Raw genomic sequence first — 26,243 nt, 5'->3', positions numbered from 1 at the left:
TGGTATGCAGCACATACCTATGTAGGGCTTACTATGTGCCAGACACTTTTCTAAGCACATTACAAATATTAAAGCATTTATCCCTTTAGTTACCATATGAATTAGGCACAGTTTCAGAGAAGAAAACAAGAACCAGAGAACTGAAAGAACTCAGTCAAGTTCTCATACCTGTCCAGAAGTCCACTCTACTACTTGTATGATAAGATCCTGGCAGCTGAGGCAGGAAAATATTTGCCTGGTATCTTTTATTCTTTTCCTACCATCTTTAGTGACAGAACCAGGGATCCTCTGGGACCACACAGATAATCCTAGTAATTTCTGGTATAGGAAAAATAAGTATATCTACTGGACTGAGAGTCATAGAAAATATATAGTTTTAGGAGAGGTTATATTTTGGAGGAGGAGGAAAGATTATTAATTTTTGAAATTAATTTTATAGGAGTAGAGTTGCTTTCCATGGTTGTGTTAGTTTCTGCTATACGTCACAGTGAATCAGCAATATGTGTACATATGTGGACCTGCGTGCTAAGTCCCTTCAGTCCTGTCCAACTCTTTGCGACCCTATGGACTGTAGCCTGCCAGGCTCCTCTGTCCATGGAATTCTCCAAGCAAGAATACTGGGAGTGGGTTACCATTTCCTTCTCCAGGGTTTCTTCCTGACCTAGGGATTGAACCCATGTCTTTTAAGTCTCCTGCAATGGCAAGCAGATTCTTTACAACAGCGCCTCCTGGAAAGCCCGTGTGTACATATACTCCCTCTTTTTTTGGATTTTCTCTCCCATTTAGGTCACGGCAGAGTTTGAGTAGTGTTCCCTGTGCTAAACAGTAAGTTCTCACTCGTTATCTATTTTATACATAGTAGTGTATGTATGTAAATCCCAATCTCCTTATTCATCCCACTCCTCTTCCCCCTTTGGGTCATATGCTTGTTCTGTATGGGAAAGATTATTTTAAAAGAAAATTTGAAAGGGCATTTTAAAGCCTTTTTTTTTTTTCCTTTTCATATGGTAGTTAATTGATATTTTCAAATTTAAAATGTGCAGCCTTTAAACCCCATTTCTTGAACTTACAGCTTACATTTGTTTCCTACTCTTCATTAACAAGAAATGATCTCTGTTCAAAAGCAGGGTGCTTATCTGGCTTCTCCTGTTGTGTAACCTTATCTGACTTGAACAGGGCTGGCGTTAGGATGATTAACCACTCTGAACTCCAGGACTTCAGGCTGGTAAATATTTGTCTTTTTTTTATAAAAATGAAATGATTAAAAAAATAGATACTCCAACCTCTCCCAAGTAGAGGAGGACAGAGAAGAATTGATGCTACATGCTCTCTGTTGGCTCAGAGTTCCTTTCAACTTTTCAGAAGGAAGGAATCATGCCTGGATTCCATCATCTTACAAGAAACAGTTCCTCAGGATGTTGAAAGCCTTAGAGAAATGTCCCCTTTTTAAGAAGGCTAAAAGCTTGATTCTGATCTGTCTTTCCCCTACCACTTTTTAATTGGCATTATTTGTAGTAATTTTGTATCGTTATGATGCTTTCACATAAGTTACCATGTTTGATTTTCACATCAACCCTGAAATAAGAAGGGACGCTCTTACCACCATTCCACAGAGAAAACTAGGACTTAGAGATTTCAAGCAACCTTCCCAAGATTGCAGAGCCAGTGGTGGGGCAGAGTTGGTAGGAGATGAGCAAACTGGCCTCCTGACTTTGGTGCTCATTCTTCTCTACCATGCCCTACCACTCAAATAGCACAGAAATACTAGGTATAGTCCCATTTATATAAAAATACTTGGCATTGATATATTTTACAAGCATATTTCAAATTAGTGGAAAATTTTGGTGAAATTTAGAGTAAAAGTTTTTAAAAAACCTAAGTAAGATAGATTGTTGTTCAGATGCCCAGTCGGTGTCTGACTCTTTGCGACCCCACGGACTGCAGCACGCCAGGCTTCCTTGTCCTTCACCATCTCCCAGAGTTTGCTCAAACTCATGTCCGTTGAGTCAGTGATGCCATCCAACCATCTCCTCCTCTCATTAAGTAAATTTCAGAAAGCTTCCAAACAAGATGTCTTCCAGATCCCAACAATAACAATAGTTGTTCAGTTGTGGCCTGGTGTGGAGAAGGACAGTGTCCGGGATTGCTTCTTTCTTTCACAAGTAGTCACTCGTCTGCTTGTGCTGGCCCTTTGAGACCATTTTTGCACTTCTCTGAGTGTTTCTTTATTTGTGTGTGGCAAACTCTGTTAAAAAATTGTAGCCTGGTTTTGGCAGGTACTAGAAGACAAACCAGAAATCACATAGGAAGTAGAGTGTGTTACTACTTACCTTGTACAATCTCTTGTGCTACAGACTGCAACAAAATATTACAGGGGTTTCGGGTAGGAATTTCTGTTTTTATGTTGCACTGCCTTTTAGGAAAGACTCATCACAGCCATGTTCTGAGATTCATGAGCTGTTAAAATCTCTTCCATATCAGTATATAAGCTTTCATATTTCCTACAGCTGGGACAAAGGGAAATGGTATAGTCTACCATCTGGATTCAGAATATACTTAGCAAAGAAAAAGCATATGCAAGATCTAGTATGAAGCATTGGAGTAAAGCCTGAGGGATGTATACATTAAAAGTACCAGAACATGAAAATCCTCCGTGTTCAAAGGAGAGAGTTCAGCCTGGCTTTCGGCTGTCGCGTTTTCCGTCTCTTGCTTTCCCACCAGTCTGCAGGGCTGTTCCTCCGTGTTGAGAAGGCTCAAGCTCACTCTTTGGCCCTAAGTTCTAACGGCTTGAAAATCTTATGGTTGGGTATTCATATTTAAAATCCCTAAAATAAAAGTGGGAAATTTTTGAGGGACCATCCTTTTCAGTATTTAGCTTGGAACTCATCCTGTCCTTCAGGGGCCTCCAAAGACTAACTACTTCATCCTCTGAAACACTTCATTATGAGCTGAAAAGGAGCCAGGACCAAAGACCCTGTTCTCTCTGAGATGGAGCACAGGACTGGGTGTTTGTCTTGCTCCTAACATGGCCAAATCAGCAAGCTATTCACCATCTCAAACTGGTCTTATTTATTTGTGTCATGCAAGAGAAATTTATTTTCTAAATTGTTAAGAGCTTGAATGTATTTATTACAACTCTTTGGAAGGCTTGGCCCCAGCCTTGTCCTGAGGCGTTGAGATTTGTTTTCCATCAATTTGAGCCTCAAACATAAAAGAGTTTCAACAGTGGCTGGGATATTACCTGACATTTTAATGATTGGGTGAAGAGAAGTTAAATTACGAGATGACCTGGACAACAAACAGACTTCAGAATCCTTTTTCAATAGAGTGTTAGTGAGCTGCCCAGTACTCTGGATGGTGGTTTAAAAAAATATAATAAAATGTCAGCCAAGCTTTTTTGAGACAGATTAGAGAATTACCCAATTCCCTCAACCTCTTCACTCTAAGTCTAAAGCAAATGTTTGTTTAAAATTTGAAAACCAAGCAGTTTATGTTCAACTGGATGAATTTCATTCATTTGGGACAGAACAACAACAAAAAAGGTTAGTCTGTAGTGTTTTGTCTCATAGCTGGTGTATTCTTAATGAAGAACATTCCTTTGTGTGTCAGGACTCAAAACTGGGTCACCAAAAATGCAGCAATTAAGTAAAAAGGTTTTATTTAGTTATCATCTGTCTGAAACTAATGATAAATACACATCAGTAAAGTTTACTGCCTATAGTTGTATGCCTGGCATATTGTTATGTGGATTGTCTCATTTAATCTTTTCAAAAATCCCAAGGTAGGTACGGTTATTCCCCCACTTTTTAGGTGACTAAACAGAGGCTTCCAGTGATTAGGTTCCTTGTCTAAGATCATCCAACTGTGGAGCAGGAACTGCAGCCCCATGATTCTAGGCTCAGCCCTGAGCGCTTATTAGCATAGCAGATGGTTTTCTTTATGAAGCTGAGTTCATCCAGATAATGTGGTCAGTGATGACAGGTCTACTGGATGATCACTTGAGAACAGAAAGCCGATTACATGGCATTGCCTAGCAGAGACAGTGGAAAAAATTGTCAATTCTTAAAATTGAAGTATTGTTGATGTACAATATTACATGAGTTACAGATGTACAATTTAGTGAATCACAGTTTTTAAGGGTTATATTCCATTTGCCTTCCCTGGTAGCTCAGTCAGTAAAGAATACACCTGTAATGCAAAAGATCGCCTGCAGCACAGAAGACCCAGGTTCGATCTCTTGGTTTGGAAGATCCCCTGGAGAAGGAAATGGCAACCCACTCCAGTATTCTTGCCTGGAGAATCCCATGGACAGAGGAGCCTGGAGGGCGGGGTCACAAAGAGTCAGACATGACTGGGCAACTGAACAACAACCATTTACAGTTATTTTAAAATATTGGCTATATTCACTGTGCTGTACAGTATATCCTTGCAGCTTATCTTGTGCATAAGAGTTTGTACCTCTTAATCCCTTACCCCTATATGGCCCTTCCTTCTCCCCTCTCCTCACTGGTAACCACTAGTTTGTTCTCTGTATCTGTGAGTCTGCTTCTTATTTGTTATATTTACTAGCTTGTTGTATTTTTCGGATCCCACACATAAGTGATATCATATAGTATTTGCAAAATTGAAAAAATTTTAACGTGTGTATTTAGCACCCACAATTGTAAGGCACTTCAGAAGTAACCTCATGGAAGTAGGTGGAACTGCAGCTGGATAGTAATCTAGACATAAGACTGCTTTCTTTTTTTTTTTTTTTTTTGTATTTAAAGTGATTGCTATTCATTCTGTTCCCGGATGAGACTTTGTTTTTCTTTTATAAGTGATGGATACCCATATGCTGCTCATAAGAGACCAGAGAAAACATAGACAAATCCCATAAGAACTGAAACAGAGAGTGTCCTGGAACATTGTTAAAGGATAATTTCATTGAGGGGAAACTTTTTACATAAAATTGGCAGATGAGGGTTATTCATTTATCTCTTCTAGAAATAGCTGAAAGGGGGGTACAACAGAAATCATTCCAATTCAAACATATAGGGAAATGGATTCAACCAGGATGCTAAGATAATTTTGGACTTTTTCAGTTTTATAGGCTGAGGGTTTCCATGAATATAACTGAGACCCATGATTCAGTAACTTGGAAGGTTAGAGGTTTCACACACACACACACACACACACACACCCTGCACATTATTACCCATATCTTTCAGGATAGAATCTTTGGGAAAAGTAAAGTTTTTATTGTTTTTGTTTTGTTTTTTTAGTATTGACAAATAGCCATACCAACTGGTTTTATAGGAACAACTAGTCATGGACCATGGCTTTCAAAGAAAATGTTTATCTACCATTTATTGAAAGCTGTGTCTGTGAGAAGGACCATTTCTTTAATTCTAAAATGACCATTTTGGGTCAAGATATTTTATACTTGTATTTTGGGGGAAAGACTGTAAAGCACATTAGTTTCAAAAATAACTAGTTTTGCTGGTAGAATTAAATGATTATAAGAGAATTTCTTCTCATTGGCAGAATGGAAGTTCACTGTATGTCTCAAATATTTATTTTTATAAATATTATGGTCTGGGCACATTAAGCCCATTTTCTTGTACATAAAAAGCCACTTTACCTCAGCTTTGCCTTGTTCCTGTAAAAACAGAAGATTGTTTTATGGTCTGTCTAACTGTATCTTTGCCTGACAAATAGACATCAAATAAAGAACCAATTGTTGTACCTTACTCAGAGACTTTTGCTAGATCTCCTTACCTGAACAGACCTCAGTAGTAACAAAGAGGGCCCAGCTGATAAATGACTGGTTTTGTTTTCATGAAAGTTAGGAGAAGTATCACCTGCCAGGAGGGTTTATCTTGGATGCTGGGGGCAAAAACCTTTACTGGCTCCAGAATGATGACAGTCACTAATGTTTAAGTGATATTCTAACCTTTCCAAAATCATTTATATGATCCCATTTTATCCTTACAGTGTTTTTAGAAAATAAAAGCACATAATATACGTAGCATATACTGTTTCAGTTTGGTTTTTGCTCACATGAATTTAAAGACACACACAATATCCAGAAATATTTGCTATCAATTTTTTTGAGTGAGTGAGAGAGTGAAAGTCGCTCAGTCATGTCTGACTCTTTGCAACCCCATGAACTATACAGTCCATCAATTTTTTACTACATTAATATACTCTTATTTTTTCATTTCATATTTCTCTCTTTTTTTGTTATTCTGTGGACAGTTTTTCTCCCACCTTTTGCAGAACATTCTGATTATTTGTTTAGACCCTCCATTAAGGAAATAACCATTTTGGCTATTTAAGTGACATATATGAATGCAAAAACATCTGGCACAGTATCTGACAAGTAACAGATGCTCAGTGATGACTTGTTTTTCCTCCGCCGCCTCTCCCTCTTTGTTTTTGGTTTGGTCTTTTGGTCGATAGTGTGGCATCAGCCCACACTTGATAGATAGTTGAATACATAGACATACAGATGGAGCATCTCTATCCACCCATTTACCCATTTATATATCTTTGGTCCTTGGTTCCCTCTCTATATAGGTTTCGTTCCTTTAGTCCTTGATACTCAGTTTCTCTGATTTTCTTATGCATGTTGTTGTTCAGTTGCTAAGTTGTGTCTGACTCTGCAATCCCAGGGACTCCAGCATGCCGGGCTTCCCTATCTTTCAGCCTCTCCCAGAGTTTGCTCATATTCCTGTCCATTGAGTCAGTGATGCTATGTAACTGTATTTTGTACTTATTTATTGAGTAAACATGTACAGAAAGCAAGTGTTGCTCTAGTGATCATGTTTAATCGTGGGAGATACAAACCAGAGTAAGATAAAATCATGCAGCTGGCGTAGGAGATACACAAATAAATATGTCAAACCATATGTGAAGTCCTCTCATAGAGAATATAGAGGGGACCTGTAATAGGGTTGAGAGGTAGAGCCTGACCCTGGGATTCTGGGGATCAGAAGTGAATGATAAATATTATTACTCTCTGTTGAGATTTCTTTTTGATAGTATGTCTTGAGGGATTAACATTAATTGAATTCTTTTGCATTCCTGAAGTAAGTTTTTCTTTATTATTACTTCTTAAATATCTAGTACTGATTTGCTAATGTCTTCATTTGAATTTTTGCATATATGTACATGCATGAGTTTGCCTTTGAGGTTTTTGCTGTGTGAATTTGCACTCAGGACTTTGTACTCAGGACTTTGTGAGGTTTTCTGAGCACAGCCCTGCTAACTTTGGAAGACTGATCTTCGTGTTAATGTTAAATGTTCTACCACTGTCCAGGATCCTTCTACTTTAAACATTTCCCCTATGAACTCACTTGAAATTTCCCAACTTTTAGAAGACTGCTATGTCTTTCCTCAGTGTTGTTGGAAAAGGCATTATCTTCCACTTTACTATTTTACTTCTTTCTAGTTGTAAATCCATCTACTTTATTGAGTCACTTCCTCTCCTTAGTAATGATATTCTATAGAAGCATTAATCAATTTTGAATTGTTTTTAAACAGTCTAAGGATCTTTTTAGACATCTGTCTTTACTGGTGGTTCTTTTAGTTACTTCTAGGCTGATTTCTTTTTTACTGAGATGAAACCTCAATCATTTCCCCAAACCCTTTCATTTTTCTCTTAAGTATGAGATTAGGAAGGATCAGATGTTGAGAGTATGAGGTGCGCACAATGATCCTTTTTTTTTTTTTTTTACTAAATAGGATGATCTAAAACTCTTATTCTTTAAGCAGTAATTCACAAGCCAATTGCTATGTGTCTTTTATTTCTATCAGGGAGAAATAAGCTTCTGGAATGGCTTAAGACTGATTCTGGAGTCAGCACCGAGAAGATTCTCTCATTCACTGTGTGCATGACTTTGAGCAAATCACTTGAACTTTTTAGAGTCTAGTTCATCACCTGTGAAATGAGACACTACTAACTACCATTTTAGGCAGCTGTGTAATAAGCAAACATGTAAAGTACTATGGTTAGCACATAGAAAGTACTTAAAAATGGTACTAATGTAATTATTCAATATCATAAATAAGTTCCTAATCCTGTCCCTTCATGTACCATGGTCATCCTTTCCTGTTCTTTTATAAAAATTGCATCCAGTTTTCACCCCTCAGAATCCATAGACTGGATCTTCCATTGTCTGCTTTGTTTGTACTGCACATTTCCACCTTGAACATCTGTATTTCTTAAAAGCCCCCTTAATTCTTGCCTTCCATCTTGTTCTCTACCACAGTGTGTTTTGGTGGAAAATGCCTACAGCATGGAAGACCCAGGTTCTACTCCTAACAGGATCATTGGCTGATTATCTGACCTTAGGTTGTCAATCTTCTTATCATTTATTTTTGCTATCAATTATTGAGCATGACTTTGTCTCTGATGCTTTATATAATATCTCATTTACTCCTCACAATCATTTGTTTGGAAGGTGTTATTTCCATTTTGCCAATGAGGAAATGGAGATTTAAAATTATTAAGTAATAATTTTTAAAAAAAATTAAAAAATTAAATTATTAAGTAATAATTTTAAGTAATTAGTAATTACTTAAGTATTTACTTTAGTAATTGCTAAAGTATTAAGTAATAATTTTAATATTAAGTAGCTTGCCCAGAAGCTGAATGGGCAGTTTTCCTGGACTCTGGGGATGCAGATTTTTACCTGCTCTACAACTCAGAGTTGTGAGGGCCAACCAAGGTCAAGTGAGACTGTTTCGTAGACTGTGGAACACCATGTAAACAGAACAGTTCTATCAGGTTAGTATTTTCTCTTCTCTCTTCTATTCCTTTCTCTTCTCTCTTCTTTCTCTTCTCTCTTCTTTTCCTAAGTCTTCCGACATGTGGATTGTACCATGGGTTGGTTATCCTCATTCCCTCTGCATCTTCGCCCCTTTGTTTTCCTCCATTCTCTCCCTTCCTTTCCTTTTGTCCCCCATGGCATTTCCAGAGGACTTCCTCTCTCAGTGAGGTCTTACTCCGTGTCTCCCTTCCTCAGCCAGAGACAGCTTGCCTTACCAACTCTTTCAGCTTACCTGTTTTGTGTTTGACATCCATTTAAAAATGATTTTCATGGCTCAGTTACAGACAGACAGCTTCACATCATCCCTCTGTGCCTTTTTTTTTTTTTTTTAAGATTTGGTTTGAAAAAGGGTAAGGTAGTGCAGGATGTATAGAGGTAAGAAAGAAGAAAAACTGTTGGGAGGCGCTGCTGTATTCCATCTTCAAAGAAAGCAGAGCTGGGGTTAGTTCAAGTTGTTTTACTATTGGAAGAGAGTCATTCTACCATAGTTTGGACATAACCTGGCTTTTTACTGCCAAGAAAGTATAAGATGGAAATGGAGGTAAATGTGAATAATTCAAAATAATGTTTAACTTTGAGGATATTTCACCTTCTCTGGAATTAGAGATTTATGCTTGTCAAGAGTTAGGGAGGAATTCGAAATGTTTATGTTACCAGAGTGTAGAAAACATTGTCCAGTTGTTTATCTAATCCTTCGTTGGGCTTGCTTTTAAAAACACGTTTTGATTTGAAGTAGCCTGGGAAAAATAAACTGTTCCAGGCCATAACTTGATGCCCCAGTGGAAATAAGATAGATCCTTTTTCATTCATTTTGAGAAATTTTCCAAGCAGACAGATGTCTTTGTACCTTCCTTTGCAGTTCCTTCATCCACAAATGACTGTTATCAAGAACTAGAATTACAAGTGCTCTGTTACTTCTTTTTAACTTTAGCTTCTACAGAAATTACTACTGGGATCTTATTTCTTTTCTGGGCTGAACATTTTGTTGTTGCACCTACTCAGTCTCACAGATTCTCCATGTGTTATCATCCAGGAAGATTCATTTCTTAAAGATGTGTATTAACTAACTCAAGAACTTTTTGAGAACATTTTTTGATCCACAGAGCAACCAGGTGTGCTGGGGAATAGGCGTAAGAGGTACTATACTATGCTCTGCTGTAATTATTTTCCAGTCTCCCAGTGGAAAAGGTAGAGAGTAATATGTAAAAAAAAAAAAAAAAAATAGAATGAATTTTGGTTTCCATTGCTTCTTCCTAATCCCTTAGCTTAAATTCATTCACTCAAGGCAACCAGTAATTATTGTGTGCTTCCTGTGTGCCAGGAACCATTCTAGGGCTGGGGATACAGCAGCAAACAAAATAAAGATCCCCACAATTTTGAAGCTCTTATTCTAGCGGGGGAGATGATAAACAATAAACATGATAAAGATGTGAACTATGTAGTATGTTAGAAAATAACAAGTGTTAGTGTTTAAAGGTGGTAAGTACTATGGAAAAAGAAATGTCAGAAAGGTGGCAGCTACAAGATTATAATTTTAAATTGGGTTGTCAGGGTAGGCTTTGTTGAAAAGGCAACTTTTGAACAGAGATTTAAAGAGGTGAGGGATTTATCCATGCAGAGATCAGAGAGATAGCTGTTCCCGGTAAAGAGAACAAGCCTAGCATGTTCCCAAGACAGCAAGAAAGCCAGTAGTGAGACTGAGTGGGCAGAGGTGCAGTTAGAGGGGTCAGATCATGCACAGCCTTTTGGCTGACTTCTGTTTTTTACTGAGTGAAGTGAGGAGGACCATTTTGAAGAAAGTGAAGTGAAAGTCACTCAGTTGTGTCTGACTCTTTGCGACCCCATGGGCTGTAGGCTGCCAGATTTCTCCGTCCATGGAATTCTCCAGGCCAGAATACTGGAATAGGTGGCCATTCCCTTCTCCAGGGGATCTTCCCAACCCAGGGATTGAACCCATGTCTCCCACATTGCAGGCGGATTCTTTATCATCTGAACTACCAGGGAAGCCCAAGAATACTGGAGTGGGTAGCCTGTCCCTTCAGCGGATCTTCCTGATCCAGAAATCAAACAGGGGTCTCCTGCATTGCAGCTAGATTCTTTACCATTGAGCTACCAGGGAATAATATAATCTTATGTTTTAAAAGAATGCCTGCCTGCTGTATTGTGAATAGATTGTGGGGCGGGGGTGGTCAAAGGTAGAAGTGGGCAGTCAGTTTGAGGTTTACACAGGTCAGTAATTCAGCAGTGGTTCAAGGAAGAGGTGATGGTGGATTGCTGCACAGTGATAGTAGTGGTGAAGGTGGTGAGAAGTGATCTGATTCTTGATATATTTTAAATGTAAAGACAACAGAATTCCTAACAGAGTGGCCATGATGTGTGAAAGGAAACAGAGAATCCAGAATGACCCTAAGAGTTTTGACTTGAACTTTCGGCTACCCAGGTGGTGAAGTGGTAAAAAGTCTGCCTGCCAATGCAGGAGACACAGGAGACCTGGGTTTGATCCCTGGGTCAGGAAGATCCCCTGGAGTAGGAAATGACAACCCACTCCAGTATTCTTGCCTGGGAAATCCCATGGATAGAGGAGGCTGATGGACTACAGTCCATAGGGTGGCAAAGAGTCAGGCATGACTGAGCATGCATGCAGCATCAACTGGAAGGATAAAGTTGAAATGAGAAAGGCTATGGGGTGGAACAGGTTTGTGGGGAAGATCAGGAATACTGTTTGGTACATGTTGAGTTTGATATGCTATAAGATGTCCAAGTGGAGATATTGACTAAGTAATTGGATATAACAAGTCTGAAGTTCAGGAGAGAAATCTGGGCTGGAGTTATGAAATTAGGAGTTGTCAGCCTGCAAAGCCATGAGACTGGATAAGGTCACCAAGGGAGTGATTTTAGTAAAGAGAGGGGAGTCAAAGACTGAGTGCTAGAAGTGTTGGGACTTTTAGGAGTTTGGGAGAAGAGGAGGACCCAGCAAAGGATGCTGAGAAGGAACATAGAGTGAGGACAGAGAAAAATCAGTAGAATATGGCATCCTGGAAGCCAGATGAAGAAAGAGTTTTAAAAGATTGTAGAACCATAGGCTGTGTCAAATGCTAATAGATCAAGTAAGCTAAGGGCTGAAAACTGTAGATTTAGCAGCATGAAGGTCATTAGTGATCTTGAAAAAAACACCTTTTGTGGAGTGATAGAGGCCAGGTCTAGACTGAGATGGATGTACAATAGAAAGGAAAAGAATTTAAAACATCAAATACAGGCAGTTCTTTGGAGAAGTTTTGCTGTCAAGAGGAGCAAAGAAATGGAAGAAGATACAGAAAGTGGGGGGTCACGATGCAGTACATTATTCCCGATTTGATATTTATTGTCATCTTTTACTATTTATCTAGACCCCAGTCCTTGTACTTTCTTTATCAAGCTGTTAATTCCTAGTGGATACTGTTTTTTGCCAGGTAAGACAACAGTTAAGGTTTTCCTTGACTAGTTAACAGGACAGTTTGCATTCCTGGAGTTCAAGCATATGTAACTGCTGCTCTCTGCTTCTGAAAATTCACCACCTTCCTTCCATTCAGCTTACATGAGAACCCCAGGCTTTTAGGTGAGGGAATTTTGACAATATAAAGCAAAGATGATCAGAATAATAGTAATACTTATTATTAAAACACTTACGTATCACTTACTATGAACCAGGTGCTGTTTGACGTGCTTCACATTAAATTAACGGATTTCCCTCATGGCTCAGCTGGTAAAGAATCTGCCTGCAATGTGGGAGACCTGGGTTCGATCCCTGGGTTGGGAAGATCCCCTGGAGAAGGGAACAGCTATCCACTCCATAACTCATTTAATCTTTCCAATTACCTATGAGCTAGATACAGTTATCATCTGCATTTTGCAAATAAGGAAATTGAGGCATAGAAAGATTAAGTAAACAGTTAAAAGAAAATAAATCAATAATGGTGAGGCTGGGATTAAAATTCTGACAGCCTAGCCCCAAAGTCCATGCTCTTAGGGAAACTGGAGAATTTTAAGAGAAAGATATTAGCTAGAGAGATTCCATTTTACACAAATGACAGTTTTTTAGAGTTGCTGGGCTAAGTTTTTCTGAGAAACAAGATAGAATATAGGAGCTGTTGGGTATTTCCCAGATTTACTAGACATTAGTGAACTGTTACAAGGGCATAATCTTGGAATGATGTGGAGAGCATTCTTCAAAAATAACTTTTCTAAAGACCATATTTCCCATATATTTCTTCAAGCTTCATGAATAACTTTCCAAATCACAAGTATATATTAAACATACACTCTTTGCAAAAGAGAAAAAAATTCAGCTATTTTCCTCTATGTGTTTATTTTCCTGTGGGAAGCTTATTTGTTTATCACACAGGCTATAGAACCATCTTGAAATTAAAGTAGATTATATGTGAGCATTAATACTATACTAGTTTTTAAAGGATTCTTAAAAATTCTTTAGCTCTAGAGATGAAGTATGAAGTAAATGACTCTTTGTTAATCATTATTTCTTAGAACCTGGTGAGCACTGCCACTGAATCCTTCATTAATAATCCCTTCCTTTTCCAGAAGGACTTGCCAACACCCGTATTCACTGGGAGAATTAAAATCATATAAAAGTAATTGGTGTTTGCTTCCTTCAAGGCATACATTTAAATATGTTGCTTTATTCCTCTGTTCCTTGGCTGCCTCCTATGTTTAGTAACACTAGGTCAGCAGACTTCCTCTTTTAAGGTTCATCTGCTGGCCATTTCAATTTCCCATGAGAAAGCAAACCTACCACTGTTTTACCCTTTTATCTTAATGTTTCATCCATTTATGTCATATTATCTTGTGGGTTTGCGTTTCTCAGTAGTAATGGCCCTGCTGGTAAATAGAAAACAATGAATGTGATTGTTCACCGTTGATCATCATCACCATTTGAGCCCTTTTAAAATTCCTATTGTAATCTCAGAAGAGTGGTTATCTAGAATAGTAGATTATTGGTGATTTCATCTTAAAAAGAATGTGTGCACTGTTTTTCAAGTGAGTTATTTTAGTGCCTCTTTGACAATTTTGGCTTTGACCATTGGATCCAGCTACTAATAGAAACATTCCACCTCTGGTCTTCGTTCCCCATTTCTGTTTTCACCTAAGCATGTTTTCGAGCATCAGATATAAATTCATACCATGCTCATGGCTTGTAGTTTCGTGTGTAATTGGCTGTAACGTAATGACTAACGTATGTTGGAAGTTAGTACTGAAAATAATAGCCCAGCATTTACTGGGGGCTTATTCTGTGCCAGGCTCTGTGATAACTGTATTACAAGCATCAACCAAATTAATCTTCATCTTTCATAAAGTGAATGCTGTTATTTTCAGCATTTTAAAAAAAGGAAACTGAGGTCCAGACTCATGTGACTTTTCTCAAGATTTGATGATACTTGCCATGTCCCATCTCGGATATTCCTTCCCATCATCAAAGGGATGGTTTATCATCTTGTGTACATTTCCCTTCTCTGCAAAATATGACCTTGTTTAATGGGCTATTGTAGACATTTATCATTAGATAACAGAGTTGTTTTGGAATGAATCCTGAGTACTTGTTTGTGCCTGCGTGCTAAGACGCTTTAGTGGTGTTCAACTCTTTGTGACCCTATGGACTATAGCCTGCTAGGCTCCTCTGTCCATGGGATTCTCCAGGCAAGAACACTTGTTCAGGTTCCTCATTTGTGAGAGAGTATGATGAAACAGGCACTCTCGAGAGCCACTGTGTTCTTCACCCTTTTCTCTAAACCTTTTTATAACTGAAGTGACCCAGCTGAACTCTTGGTTTCAAAATCTCCATCCATCTAGTCTCTGTCATTTTTAAAAACAACACAGTTTAGTCAAGATTATGGCTTTTAATTGGGTTGTGGAAAGAAATTCGTTGAAGAAACGTTGCCAGGATCACTGGGGAATTAATAGCCACTTGATGCAAGAGGGAAGCTGTGAAGAACACTGGCTCTCTTATTATGTAGTGTCCAGGCAAAGTGGAGTTATACTCATACTGTTTCATTTTTTTTAAAGAAATTATTATTGCAGAACTATTGGCTTCCTTTCTTTCTCAACTGTAGCTATAATGTTTTATTTGTGCCTGTGTACTTCTGAGAGAGAGTTGGTCTCTGAAGAGGGAGTTAGGAGAGGAAAGTATTTGAAATGGAAATGTCTTAAAATTATGTCTCTTTCCAGTTGTACATTGGATTGCCTTAGGATTTAGAAACAAAATGGAAATTAAAAATCACAATCACCTTCTTTTAGAACAAAAAAGTGCTATATTTATCAGTATAGAAAAGATCTAGCTGAAAGACAATGCATCTTGCATTTCCTTGCAGAGTGCTCTAGACATTGATCAACTGGCAAGGGAAAGCAATTATTAACTTTCTCTTCTTCCCCACCTTCTCACAATGGCTGGGTAATACTTTTGTGTTCCTCTTTGGAGGATTTAATGGCCTTGTTAACATGTGGGAAAACATTGTGATTGGAGACTTTAACAAAATAGTGAGTAGTCCTTTTTTTTTTTTTTTTTTTTTAAGTTCCATGTTTATGTTCTTACTGGGTGTGTGTCTTTCCAAGTACTCCAGGTTAAGAACTAAATGTGTTAGAAAAACAGATGTAATGCAAATAAATGGGAGAGTTCTCATTTCCTTCAGTGAACAAAGCTCTGAGTTCCTGAGCAGTAATTTTATGGGACCTTCTCTCTATACCAGAAGAAATTGTGCTTACTCCACTTCTTTCTCCTGAATTCTATTGTATCATATCTGACTAATGATCTATAGGGCCAGACAATTCACCTACATATTGTGGAGGGTCATAATGCACTAACATACTGTAGAGCTTACTCTTACCAACAATTAATTGGGGAATTCACTTTATGAAGCCCTGTTTACAGAGTGACATCTGGAGAAATTCTTAACCTGGATCCGTTCCAATCTGTGGGATTTATGGACTATGCTTGATTTTTTTGTAAATAGGACTTTTCTCTGCTTGGTACATTCTGTTTACATAATTATCACTGGATGAAAATTGCTATGTTCCTGTATTTCTTAATCCTTTGTACTGAGTGGACCTACATTCTAAGTGGTGGTCCAGCTAAAAAAATACCTGGACACCTATTATTATTCAAGTTGTGGAAACATCTTAAGGCCAGGAGGACCCTGCTCTGTTAAATCTAGATTCTCTGACAGGAGCCCTTATACCCCAAGGACTTAATTATGGGAATTTTAGAACTTGCTGAGACACATGCTAGACCCCTTAAAATATATTAGACTCACTTTTATTCACAAACTTGGTCTTGTGAGATGTGAAATGGAACTATTTTCAAACATAGGTGTGTGCATACCCTTGAACACATTTGAAGTTCTTACTGGGTGTGGGGAGATCAAAGTTTGTTATTAGGCAGTGGAACTGAACTCTCAAGCATTCTATAGGGATCATGTTGGACACATATTACAGTGACCTTCACCTGCCTCTCTGTGGTTAACCATTATTATCTGTGTTAACTAGTAGATAAGCTACCATCTATGCAGTCAGCATGTCATCTGGAAATATATAGAGAAAGAAAAGTTACAAAATAGATTTAAAAGAGACACAGAAAACAAATATCATATATTGGAACTGGAAACCTAAGACTTTATTGAAAGATATTTTTTTCTTCTGTTGTCCTGAGTTTTGAACTTGTAAAATTGTACCAGATTAAGGGTGGGGTGTCTCCACGTTATAACCAAAAAAAGGATCTCATGGAAATGGAGATGAGAAAGATATCAACTAATGCTCTCCAGTTCCTCCTTTAAGGAAGCAGCATCATCATATGATATCAATCTGATTTGTCACACTATATTCATTCAGTACTGTATTAGATTCTTGAGGGCTTTATTTCTAAGATGGGCTTTGTCAAGGTCTCTGGCTGTTGTCCCTTGGACTGCAAGGAGATCCAACCAGTCCACCTTAAATGAGATCAATCCTGGGTGTTCATTGGAAGGACTGATGCTGAAGCTGAAACTCCAATACTTTGGCCACCTCATGCAAAGAGTTGACTCATTGGAAAAGACCCTGATGCTGGGAGGGATTGAGGGCAGGAGGAGAAGGGGACGACAGGGGATGAGATGACTGGATGGCATCACTGACTCGATAGACATGAGTTTGAGTAAACTCTGGGAGTTGGTGATGGACAGGGAGGCCTGGCGTGCTGCGATTCATGGGGTCGCAAAGAGTTGGACATGACTGAGTGACTGGACTGACTGACTGACTGGCTGTTGTGTTTTTAACAATCTCCTATACGTGTGTTTTTCTGTAGTATTTGCTTGGTAAGTAAACCCAATTTCACAGAAATCTTGGCTGTCTAAAATGGCCCTTAACTACCTTCTCATGCAGGGAGGCACAGGTTTGATCCCTGGTTGGGGAACTATGGTCCCGCATGCTGTGGGGTGTAGCCAAAAGTTAAAAAAAAAAAAAATTTAGAGAGAGGGAGAAGACTTAAAATCCTAAAGAAAAGAGAAGATATAAACAGACAAGAGTTTAAAAATAAAGTGGCCCTTAAGCACAGAATAGGCATGTGTGCATACATGCACACACACCCCCACACACACCCATACCATCAGTCCAAAAAATTCCAACAAGCATAGCTTTACCAATTATAGTGTGCTCTTAAGGAAATGTTAAGTCCAAGTACAAGATAGATTGGGCCCTTTGATTTGAAGTCCAGTGTGGAGGAAGGGAGGTCGGTGGAGAATTAATCAGGTGAAGTGCAGCCCCACTTCTACTCCAGAGCTTTTGGCTTTTTATCTCTGTGCCAGCCCTTGTATAAGTCTTTATCTGTATTTTATATACAGTTCTTCCTAGCCATATAGCTCCTCCTCTGCATCACATTTTTCTAACTGCTATTATGTTTTTTTTCTTTAATATTTTATTATCTATACCTTTAGTAAGTCACCCCAAATATCTTCTGTAGAAGTGTACACACAGAAATATGGACTATGTTGCTAATTCATCCTCCCCTCCCCACTTTTCCTTTTCATCCTCTTATCTCCTTCTCTCTTTTACTCACTTCTCTTCCTTCCATTCTTCCATTTTGTCAAAAAATTTATAAATACTCAGTTAAAATTGGTTCGCAAACATACCATAGGATTTTTTACTTCCTGTAGCTTACATATATATATATATATATATATATATATATATATATGCATTTATATTTCATATATAATTTTACTTATTTATTTATTTTTGTTATTTTTGATTGTGCTGCATCTTTGTCGCTGCACTGGCTTTTCTCTAGTTGTGGAGAGCGGGGGCTACCCTATAGTTGTGCTGTGTGGGCTTCTCATTGCGGTGGCTTCTCTTGTGGTAGAGCATGGACTCTAGGTGGGCTTCAGTAGTTGTGGAACCTGGGCTCAGTAGTTCGGCTCCCAGGCTCTGGAGCACAGGCTCAGTTGTTGTGGGGCAGGGGCTTGGCCACTCTGCAGCATGTGGTGCCTTCCTGAATCAGGAATTGAATCCATGTCTCCTGCATTGGCAGGCAGATTCCTTATTACTGAGCCACACAGGAAGCCCTAGAGAAAAATATATTTAAAAAAAATATAAAAATGAACAAAGTAAAAGAGCATTATCAGGAAAACTCTTATGCTTGTCTATATGCCCTGCATGTGGATATGTGTGCACATTTAGACAGAGAGACAGAGACTGAGAAAGGATAAAGAGTAAAACTTTTTCAAATGGATACATTTTCAGAGAGTTTTTTAATATTCATAGTTTCTGATTTGAGAGAATAGCATTGAGACATGTGTATTACCACATGTAAAATAGATGACCAGTGCAAGTTCGATGCGTGAAGCAGAGCACTCAAAGCCAGTGATCTGGGACAACCCAGAGGGATGGGGTAGGGAGGGAGGTGGGAGGGGGGCTCAGGATGGGGGACACATGTATACCTGTGACTGATTCACGTCGATGTGTGGCAAAAACCACCACAATATTGTAATTATCCTCCAATTAAAATAAATTAACTTTAAAAAATTTTTTTTAATCCTCATAGTTTCTTAGGGAAGCTTTTCATGTTTAAGATAGTGAAATATTCTTTTCAAAGCATCTATTCCCCACACTTCACACGAATTAAAAACCTTTGAAATGGAATCTGAATATTAACCTCAAAAACACTTTATCCATCAAGTAAATCTTGATTAAAAGAAAAATGTCATTGGTATATATTTTTGAGGTTTTTGCTGTTTTTAATTTTTAGTGACATTTCAGGCATATGAACAGAAGATTCTTTGGCTAGCAAATCAGAGCAGGGTGTCTGTGGTCATTTGTGATTCTCAAAGTGTCTGCTTGTTTGATTCCTTTTAAACATGGGAAGATAAAAGAAGAAAAATGTTTTTCCTCCCTGAAGGAATGGAATATTTGCACCCATATACTCAGTTGATTGCAGAGATCTCTGTTGCAAGAATATAAATCTACAAAGTTCTAAAATACACCCAAAGAACAGCTTGCCAACTTTCTGGGTTTTCTGTATCATTAAAAGGAAGTATTGGTCAGGACAGCCAACTTACACACAAATCCACTGAGATCTTTCTGGAAAAAAAAGGTGGTTTTGGGAAAGTGGTAATGGTTTAGCAAGCAGGAGAACCAGGCACAAGCCCTAGAATATAAGGGACATCCACTACCCTCTCTGAGCCTCTGTTTTTAAATGAAGGTGGTTGCATTAAAAGCTAAAGTTCTTTCATTCCTCAGAAATGGTGTGGAAAGTGCATCTATGCCAAGAAAATTCATAGATGACAGAAATGGTGAAAGGTACTTTGTGCTGAGCACTGTGTTCAGTGTATACAGTGTCACATAATCCACACAAAAGGCCTCATTAAGACCCTCTCTTTACAAATGGGACAACTGGTAACCTGCCTGGGTCTGACAGCTAGCCCCAGCCTGACCCACTCCTGAGGACTTTACAGTCTAAGTCAAGACTCGCTGTTGGCCACCCAACCCCTTCACTGTCCCCACCATTCAACTGCTCACCTGATGTTTTGATAGAGGAAAAGATGAACAACTGGCAACAATCCCAAAATCGGGAACTCTAAGAATTTAGGAAAGGAAACTATCTTTTTTTCTCCCCAATCTAATCATGAGAAAAACATTAAACAGTTTCCAATAGAAGGGCATTCTTCAATATACCTGACCAAATACTTGTCAAAACTTCAAGGCCATCAAAAGTAAGGAAAGTTTGGGAAGCTGTCACCACCAAGAAGAGTCAAAGGAGAGAGGACAACTAATGCCATGGGGTTTTCTAGATGCGATCCCGAGACAGAAAAGGATGTTAAGTAAAAACTAAGGAAATCTGAATGGACCGTAGATTTTAACTAAAGGTACCCATATTGGTTCACTGATCATAACAAATGTACCATACTGATGCAAGATGTTAACAACAGGACAAACTATGTAGAGAATATACAGAAATTCTTTGTATTATTTGCCATTTTTTTTTCTATACATCTAAAACTGTTCTAAAAATGAAAGTTTATTAAAGATAAACTTAATCACTGCCCAAACAAAAAGCATTTTTAACAGTAGGGCTAGCAATATTCTTTTAAAGAACTGCTACTATTACTCCTCCTCCTCCTTGTTACTATTGTTATGGCAATACTGTCAGATGATCTGACTGTGTTAAATGCCTCTAGGAACATTTAGAATTAAGATGCTACATGAAGAGTAGCTTGAATTAGGCCAGGGGTTGGCACACTACTTACAGCTAGTGGGCCAGATCTGACCCATTGCCTGCTTTAATCAATGAAGTTTTATTGGAACATAGCTGATGCTCATTCATGCTTTCATTTTGTCCTTGGATGCTTTTGCACTACAGTGGCAAAACTGAGACCACAGACCAGATGGCCCACAGCCTAAAAATATGTGCTATTCAGCAAACCTCCTGTTCAGGCTACCTGAGTACCAGGTAGTGAGGCAGGTAAGCTGGGCCACCAGGATTCGTCTGGGCTAGAATCAAGTCTCTGTCAAATAGAACTCAGCAGATCAAGTAGCATGAGTAAACAGAGTAGTCAACTTCAGAGGTGGCCACGTGGACCCCTTCCTTACAGAGCTGTTTGAGGACTGAGTGAGCTAATGCATTGAGAATTCGCGGCCAAGTGCCCAGCACACAGTAAGTCCGCAGCACTATGCTTTCCAGATCAGGAAGTCCCTGGCTTTCCCTTGCTTTTGCCGCTGGGTCCTCTGTGACACACACACACAATGTGTGTTTGGATAATTTCATTCAGCTGTGGTTTTTCTTCCCCTTCTCCCCTTCTCCTAGGCGTCTAAGCCTAGGATCCTTTATATAACATCAGTGGAACCCAGACTCCACTTCCAAGATGGGCTTCAGAAGGCCTCTGTTAGTTTGGAGATTTTATATTTTATTTCTCTCCTTTTACTGGCTTCCCTGGAATTTTTACCAAATATTTTTTCCTAACAAAAATCTCATCAGATATACCCATCTGCCCTTCTTAGCAGATTCTAATTCAGTAGGTGTGGATGGGACCTGAGGTTGCATTTATAATAAGCTCCCCAGCATATCTGGTGCTGCTGGCCCGGTGATCTGGCTTAAACCAGTAAGGCTAAAGAGGCCTTCTGACTTGCTGGATCTGCCTTCTGCTGCCTGCTAACTGAACTAAACTTGCCATTTTCTTTTTGCAGGGTATCTAGTTATCAGAAGCAGCCACCCTACTCTATAACCCTTATAAATGTTGCCATGCCACAGCTACTTGATCTCCCAATCTTGACCTCTCAATGTACCTCATCCCAGTTAACCATGGATGAAAGCTTAAGCAATTGCATAACCCAAATTAAGATGCTGTATGAAGAGTAGCTTTCTGTGAGCCTTTAATTAGGCAGCAGACTGGCAAACTACTTGGTATTCCCAGTCTGTTTACCCCCAGCCATGGAGCCCCTATTTCATACAGATAGATGGGTGACCTAACTTCAAATTTTCATCTTCAAGTCCTGCTTTTTAATACTAATTCCCATGCCAGTGATTTTTGCAAGAAAACAAACCTGAGACAGAAATTAAAGTAGCATTTTATTTGGCCAATTCAGGGGAGGGAGGATGAGGAGAAAGGGAAGTGGGTCAGGAACTGTGTGCACCACTTTGTGATGCCTCCTGCCTGCCCGACCATTTTTCTCAAAGAGCCAGGAAGAGAGCACTCAGAACGCAGCATTTTTCTGGAGGTTGGCAAAAAAGGAATTATAATTCAGAGTCAACCCTGGAAGAAGCAGTAGGGGAATTCTTCACCGGGCTCCTCCCCTTCCCCCTTTTCCTGATGGTCAGAATGCCAGAGCTCCCATCCTACTGTTCCTTCCAAGCTTGAAGTGGCAGAAACTCCAGGCTCATAGTTGGTCAGTCTGGCCACACGGAGATATCTGAAGAAAAGAGGGTGGCATTTCTAGGGCTTGCGACTGGTCAGCCCTGCAGTGGGATTTGAAAGATTCGTCATCTCTCTGTACTCTGGACAAGGCAAAACTTTTGTGCCAAGGACAAGAGATTACATATGTTGTAATTCACGTAATGTAGCATCTACAGGATCGTCTAAAGCAACTGACTTCTCCATTGTGCCTTCTCACTTGCTCCAGTATTGAGTCAGCTGGAGTAAACGGTAGACACTGATTAATCAGTGGAGACTTGCCTCTGCACGCATGGCAGCACCGCTCTCTGACCACTGCACTCTCTCCCATTTGTTGGCAGGAGACACTTCTTCTCCACTCTCAAAGTTTTCTTGCATGCAAAGGTAGCTGCATCAGTACAACATTCCTGTCCTCATCCTGCTTCTTCCCTCTGCCTTGGGAATGGAGAAATGACTTAATCTGATTCATGAGTCTAGAAAGCCTTTCTTTGGCCTATTTTCTTGGGGTTGGTGTTCTGTTTTGCAGGGAGCACTCCCTTCTTTTTTGGAGAAGGAGATGGCAACCCACTCCAGTATTCTCGCCTGGAAAATCCCATGGACAGAGGAACCTGGCAGGCTATAGTCCGAGGGGTCGCAAGAGTTGGACTGCTTAGTGACTAAATCACCACCACCACTCCCTTCTCTCTGTTCTTCCTGTCATTAACCTTACAGAGGTGTCCCTTCCCCACCTCCAAATACCCTGTTCCCCTTTCCTCAGTTAGATGAGGGTCCACGAGAAGAAGGGTGCTATCTGTTGGGTTTCTCCGTAGTCCCACAGTGGCTCTGAGCCTGTCCCTGTCCTCACAGTACCCTTAGCAGTGCTCCTGACAGCCACACCTGGTAGACCAGCAAGTGAGAGAGAACCTGCTGCCACCCAAGGCCTGCTCCCCAGGGATCTCTGACTGATGCTGCAACTGGGAGCCGTATAGTAATGCTTAAACACAGGCTTTGGGAGTTGTCAGGCTTGGGTGTGAGCTCTGTCTTACTCCTTAGGAGCTGTGTGACCTTGGCAAAGACTTAATAAGAATAGCTTTGGGAAGAAAAATCAGTACACTGTACAACATGTTAGAACATTTCCAGGAAATGAGGTACTGATCTCATGAGACCTCCATTTTCCTATCTGTAAAAGGAGAATAATATTATGTTTCATGGCGTGGTTTGTAGGAACTAAACAAGATAATATGGGCAGAGTTATCATCACTGAGAAAGTGTGTAATAATGATAGTTAATGTCACTATGATCTATAAGTTTTGGAAAGAGATTAAAAATAAACCTGGTTCTTCTTCTGGATAGGGCCCTAGCTATTTTCAGATATAGCTGGGTGAGTTCCATTGCACTGATGGATAATTCTAACATTTCCTGTTTGGGGAACCTCTGAGGCGACCTCTAATTCTTATTTTATGAGTGTGGAAATCCTTGTCTCTCAAGTTTCCCTCAACATCGATTTCTTTTTCAGAGCTGATACAGAGGGATAAGGTGTATTTTCCTTCAGACCTGGGATCTGGCCACTTCCCTCTCACTTGAATGATGTGGTTTACACATCAGTGCTGCTGGTACCCTCGCTTTATAAACCCCCTCATGCATAAAGCAAAACTTGAATATGGAGGCTTTGGACTCAGTGTATGAGAAGCCTCAGAAAAAGAAATAAAAATCACACTTCATTTAAAAGAAGAATGGCTTTGGGAAAAAACGTGTACAGTATACAGCATGTTAGTACATTTCCAGAAAAGTGATGGCAAATTAGTCAAATCAAGTTGCAGATGTAGTCAGGAAGTTCTCACATGAGTTTTCCATACAAGATTTTGGTGGATAAAATCAAATGACTTATACTTAATATTTTAAAAGTGCAGTCGTGCCAGCTCATCCTCAAGTCACCTTGGAATTGACTTGGAATTGAAAGCTTCTAAATGCAATTCATGGTTTTGCTGTTGAATAATTAAGTGTTTGTGTCTGTGCTATAAGGTGTTGGGATTCAGGAATAGAATTAAACACCAGAGAATTACCACCATGGTCACCGTCTCAGAACACTAGCATCCATTCTCTTTGTTCAAGGAAGATTTCTTTCCCTCATGCTTGATGTGGTTTGTTTCTTTTATAATTTCTCTGATCCCAAAGGGAATTTCATACTATTAATATAATTACCATTATAGTATGGGTATCACATATACTATAGATTTTGTCCATTCTGAATTTTAAAAGGATAAATTTGAAGACAACACCATTGCTGTTGTTGCTGAGTGATCATTGGTGTGTCTTTGAGGGCAATAACTCATTTCCAGCATTTTCTCCAAAAGAAATACATTGAAGACTATTATTATTTTTTTGCTCAGCTCCTGAAGATTGTTGTCTCATCATTTATTGTCTTCATGACCGGTACGTTCTTAAGCTGTTGTTGATGTCTGGAAAGACTGATTTTTCTGTTCTTTAAAATATTATTTGTATTTTTCAACTAGGTGGCTGTGCTCCAATCCCAGAATCAGACCTAGAGGAAAGAGCAATAGAACAAGACTCCTCTGAACTGTTTACCAACCACAAACACCTCATGATGGAGACTCCTGTGCCTGGTAAGAGAATGGGTGGCCCTCACACATATGTCAGAACAGTGACACTCTGGTCGGGTTTTGTCATACCAAAAAGCATTTTGCAAAATTGCTCGTTTTCTAACTTTTTATCCTTCCCCTTGACATTGGTGCAGCTTAATTTGATCATTTGTATATTCCTTTCAATATTCAGATCTTTTCTCTCTCTTTCTCTCTTTCATTTCCCCAGAAGTTTCACCCCTCCAAGGAGTCACAGAATAGTTGCAGTAGAATTGTCTGGTTAAGGGGAAGATGGCCTTCCGAAGGTTGACCCTGTGTGGACCTCATGCCAAGCACAGATGAAGGCCTGGCCCAGGTGCTTCATCCAGCTTACCTGCCAGGAGATAACAATGTGTAGAGATGGGGATCGGGACTTCTCATTTTTCTAGGAGGATTGTAATAATATGGGCAAGGCAGCTGAACTTGTCTTACCAGGAAAGGATGTTGCTGCGTTTTGGTCATCTGTATGATTTCAGATGCAGGATATAGTGAGAGAATATCTTCTGGGGACAGACTTTATAATGCAGAGACCTAGATCCTGTTTGATACCCCAATTTTTTCCACAGAATTCTTTTATAGTAAATGTATTGAGTTTAATAAACATCTCATTGTCGAACAGTATCTTGGATTTTATTTATAATCAGAGGGTTATATAGTTGATATCTTTATTTAATGGGAAGAAGCTGAATGGAACTAAAAAAATGTTGCTGGGCTTCCCAGGTGGCTCAATGATTAAAGAATCCACCTGCCAATGCAGGAGACACAGGAGATGTGGGTTCAGTCCCTGGGTGGGGAAGATCCTCTGGAGGAGGAAATGGCAACCCACTCTAATATTCTTGCCTGAAAAATCCCATGGACAGAGGAGACTGGTGGGCTACAGTCAGTGGGGTCACAAAGAGTCAGACATGACTGAGTGACTGACCATGCATGCAAAAAAAAGTTACTACTCCACAGTAAGACTTGAATATGGTTGTTTTATAAATGAAAGAAACTACGACTAGGTTAAGAGTAGGAAAAGGTGAGTTTTATAGTATTGTATGAAAATGTTTAAAATATTTTCAGGGAAAAGTGTTAGTAGCTCAGTTGTGTCCAACTCTTTGCAACCCCATGGGCTGTAGCCCACAAGGCTCCTAAAGGAAGCTAGTACATTAACATCCTCTTTTCATTACCCAAATGGGTAATACCTTTTAAAAATCCAGGTTATTAAAGGATTCACACTCTATTATAATTAAAATATAAGGTTTTCATATGCAAGAAATAAAGAGATTTTGTCAATTTCAAGTTAAAATTACAGTTGCAAGACTAATTTATTTAAACAAAAATATGTCTGTGGCCAGTTTTGGAATACCTCAGCCAGTACAAGGGAGAAATTGGCTCATGGTTTTTCTATATGTGAAATGTCAAAAAATTTC

At 39.2% G+C, this 26,243-nt stretch overlaps 1 protein-coding gene across 4 annotated transcripts in view; it reads left to right on the top strand.

Moving 5' to 3' along the window:
* BBS9 (Bardet-Biedl syndrome 9) overlaps positions 1-25,452 on the top strand; it is a 446,238-nt gene extending 420,786 nt beyond the window's left edge. For 3 of the 4 annotated variants that reach the window (XM_043873466.1, XM_043873464.1, XM_043873467.1), the window contains 2 exons: positions 24,706-24,816; positions 25,022-25,452. In XM_043873466.1, the coding sequence (XP_043729401.1) occupies positions 24,706-24,816; positions 25,022-25,053 (143 nt within the window). In that variant the 3' untranslated portion in view covers positions 25,054-25,452. The remainder of the gene's footprint in view (positions 1-24,705; positions 24,817-25,021) is intronic. The other variant, XM_043873465.1, reaches the window with a different exon arrangement.
* The last annotated feature ends 791 nt before the right edge of the window (positions 25,453-26,243 follow it).

This window comes from Cervus elaphus, chromosome 18, assembly GCF_910594005.1.
Source record: "Cervus elaphus chromosome 18, mCerEla1.1, whole genome shotgun sequence".
In the NCBI taxonomy this organism is placed as follows: Eukaryota; Metazoa; Chordata; class Mammalia; order Artiodactyla; family Cervidae; genus Cervus; species Cervus elaphus.
The sequence above is the reverse complement of the archived record's forward strand: the minus strand, read 5'-3'. Positions and strand labels throughout refer to the sequence as shown.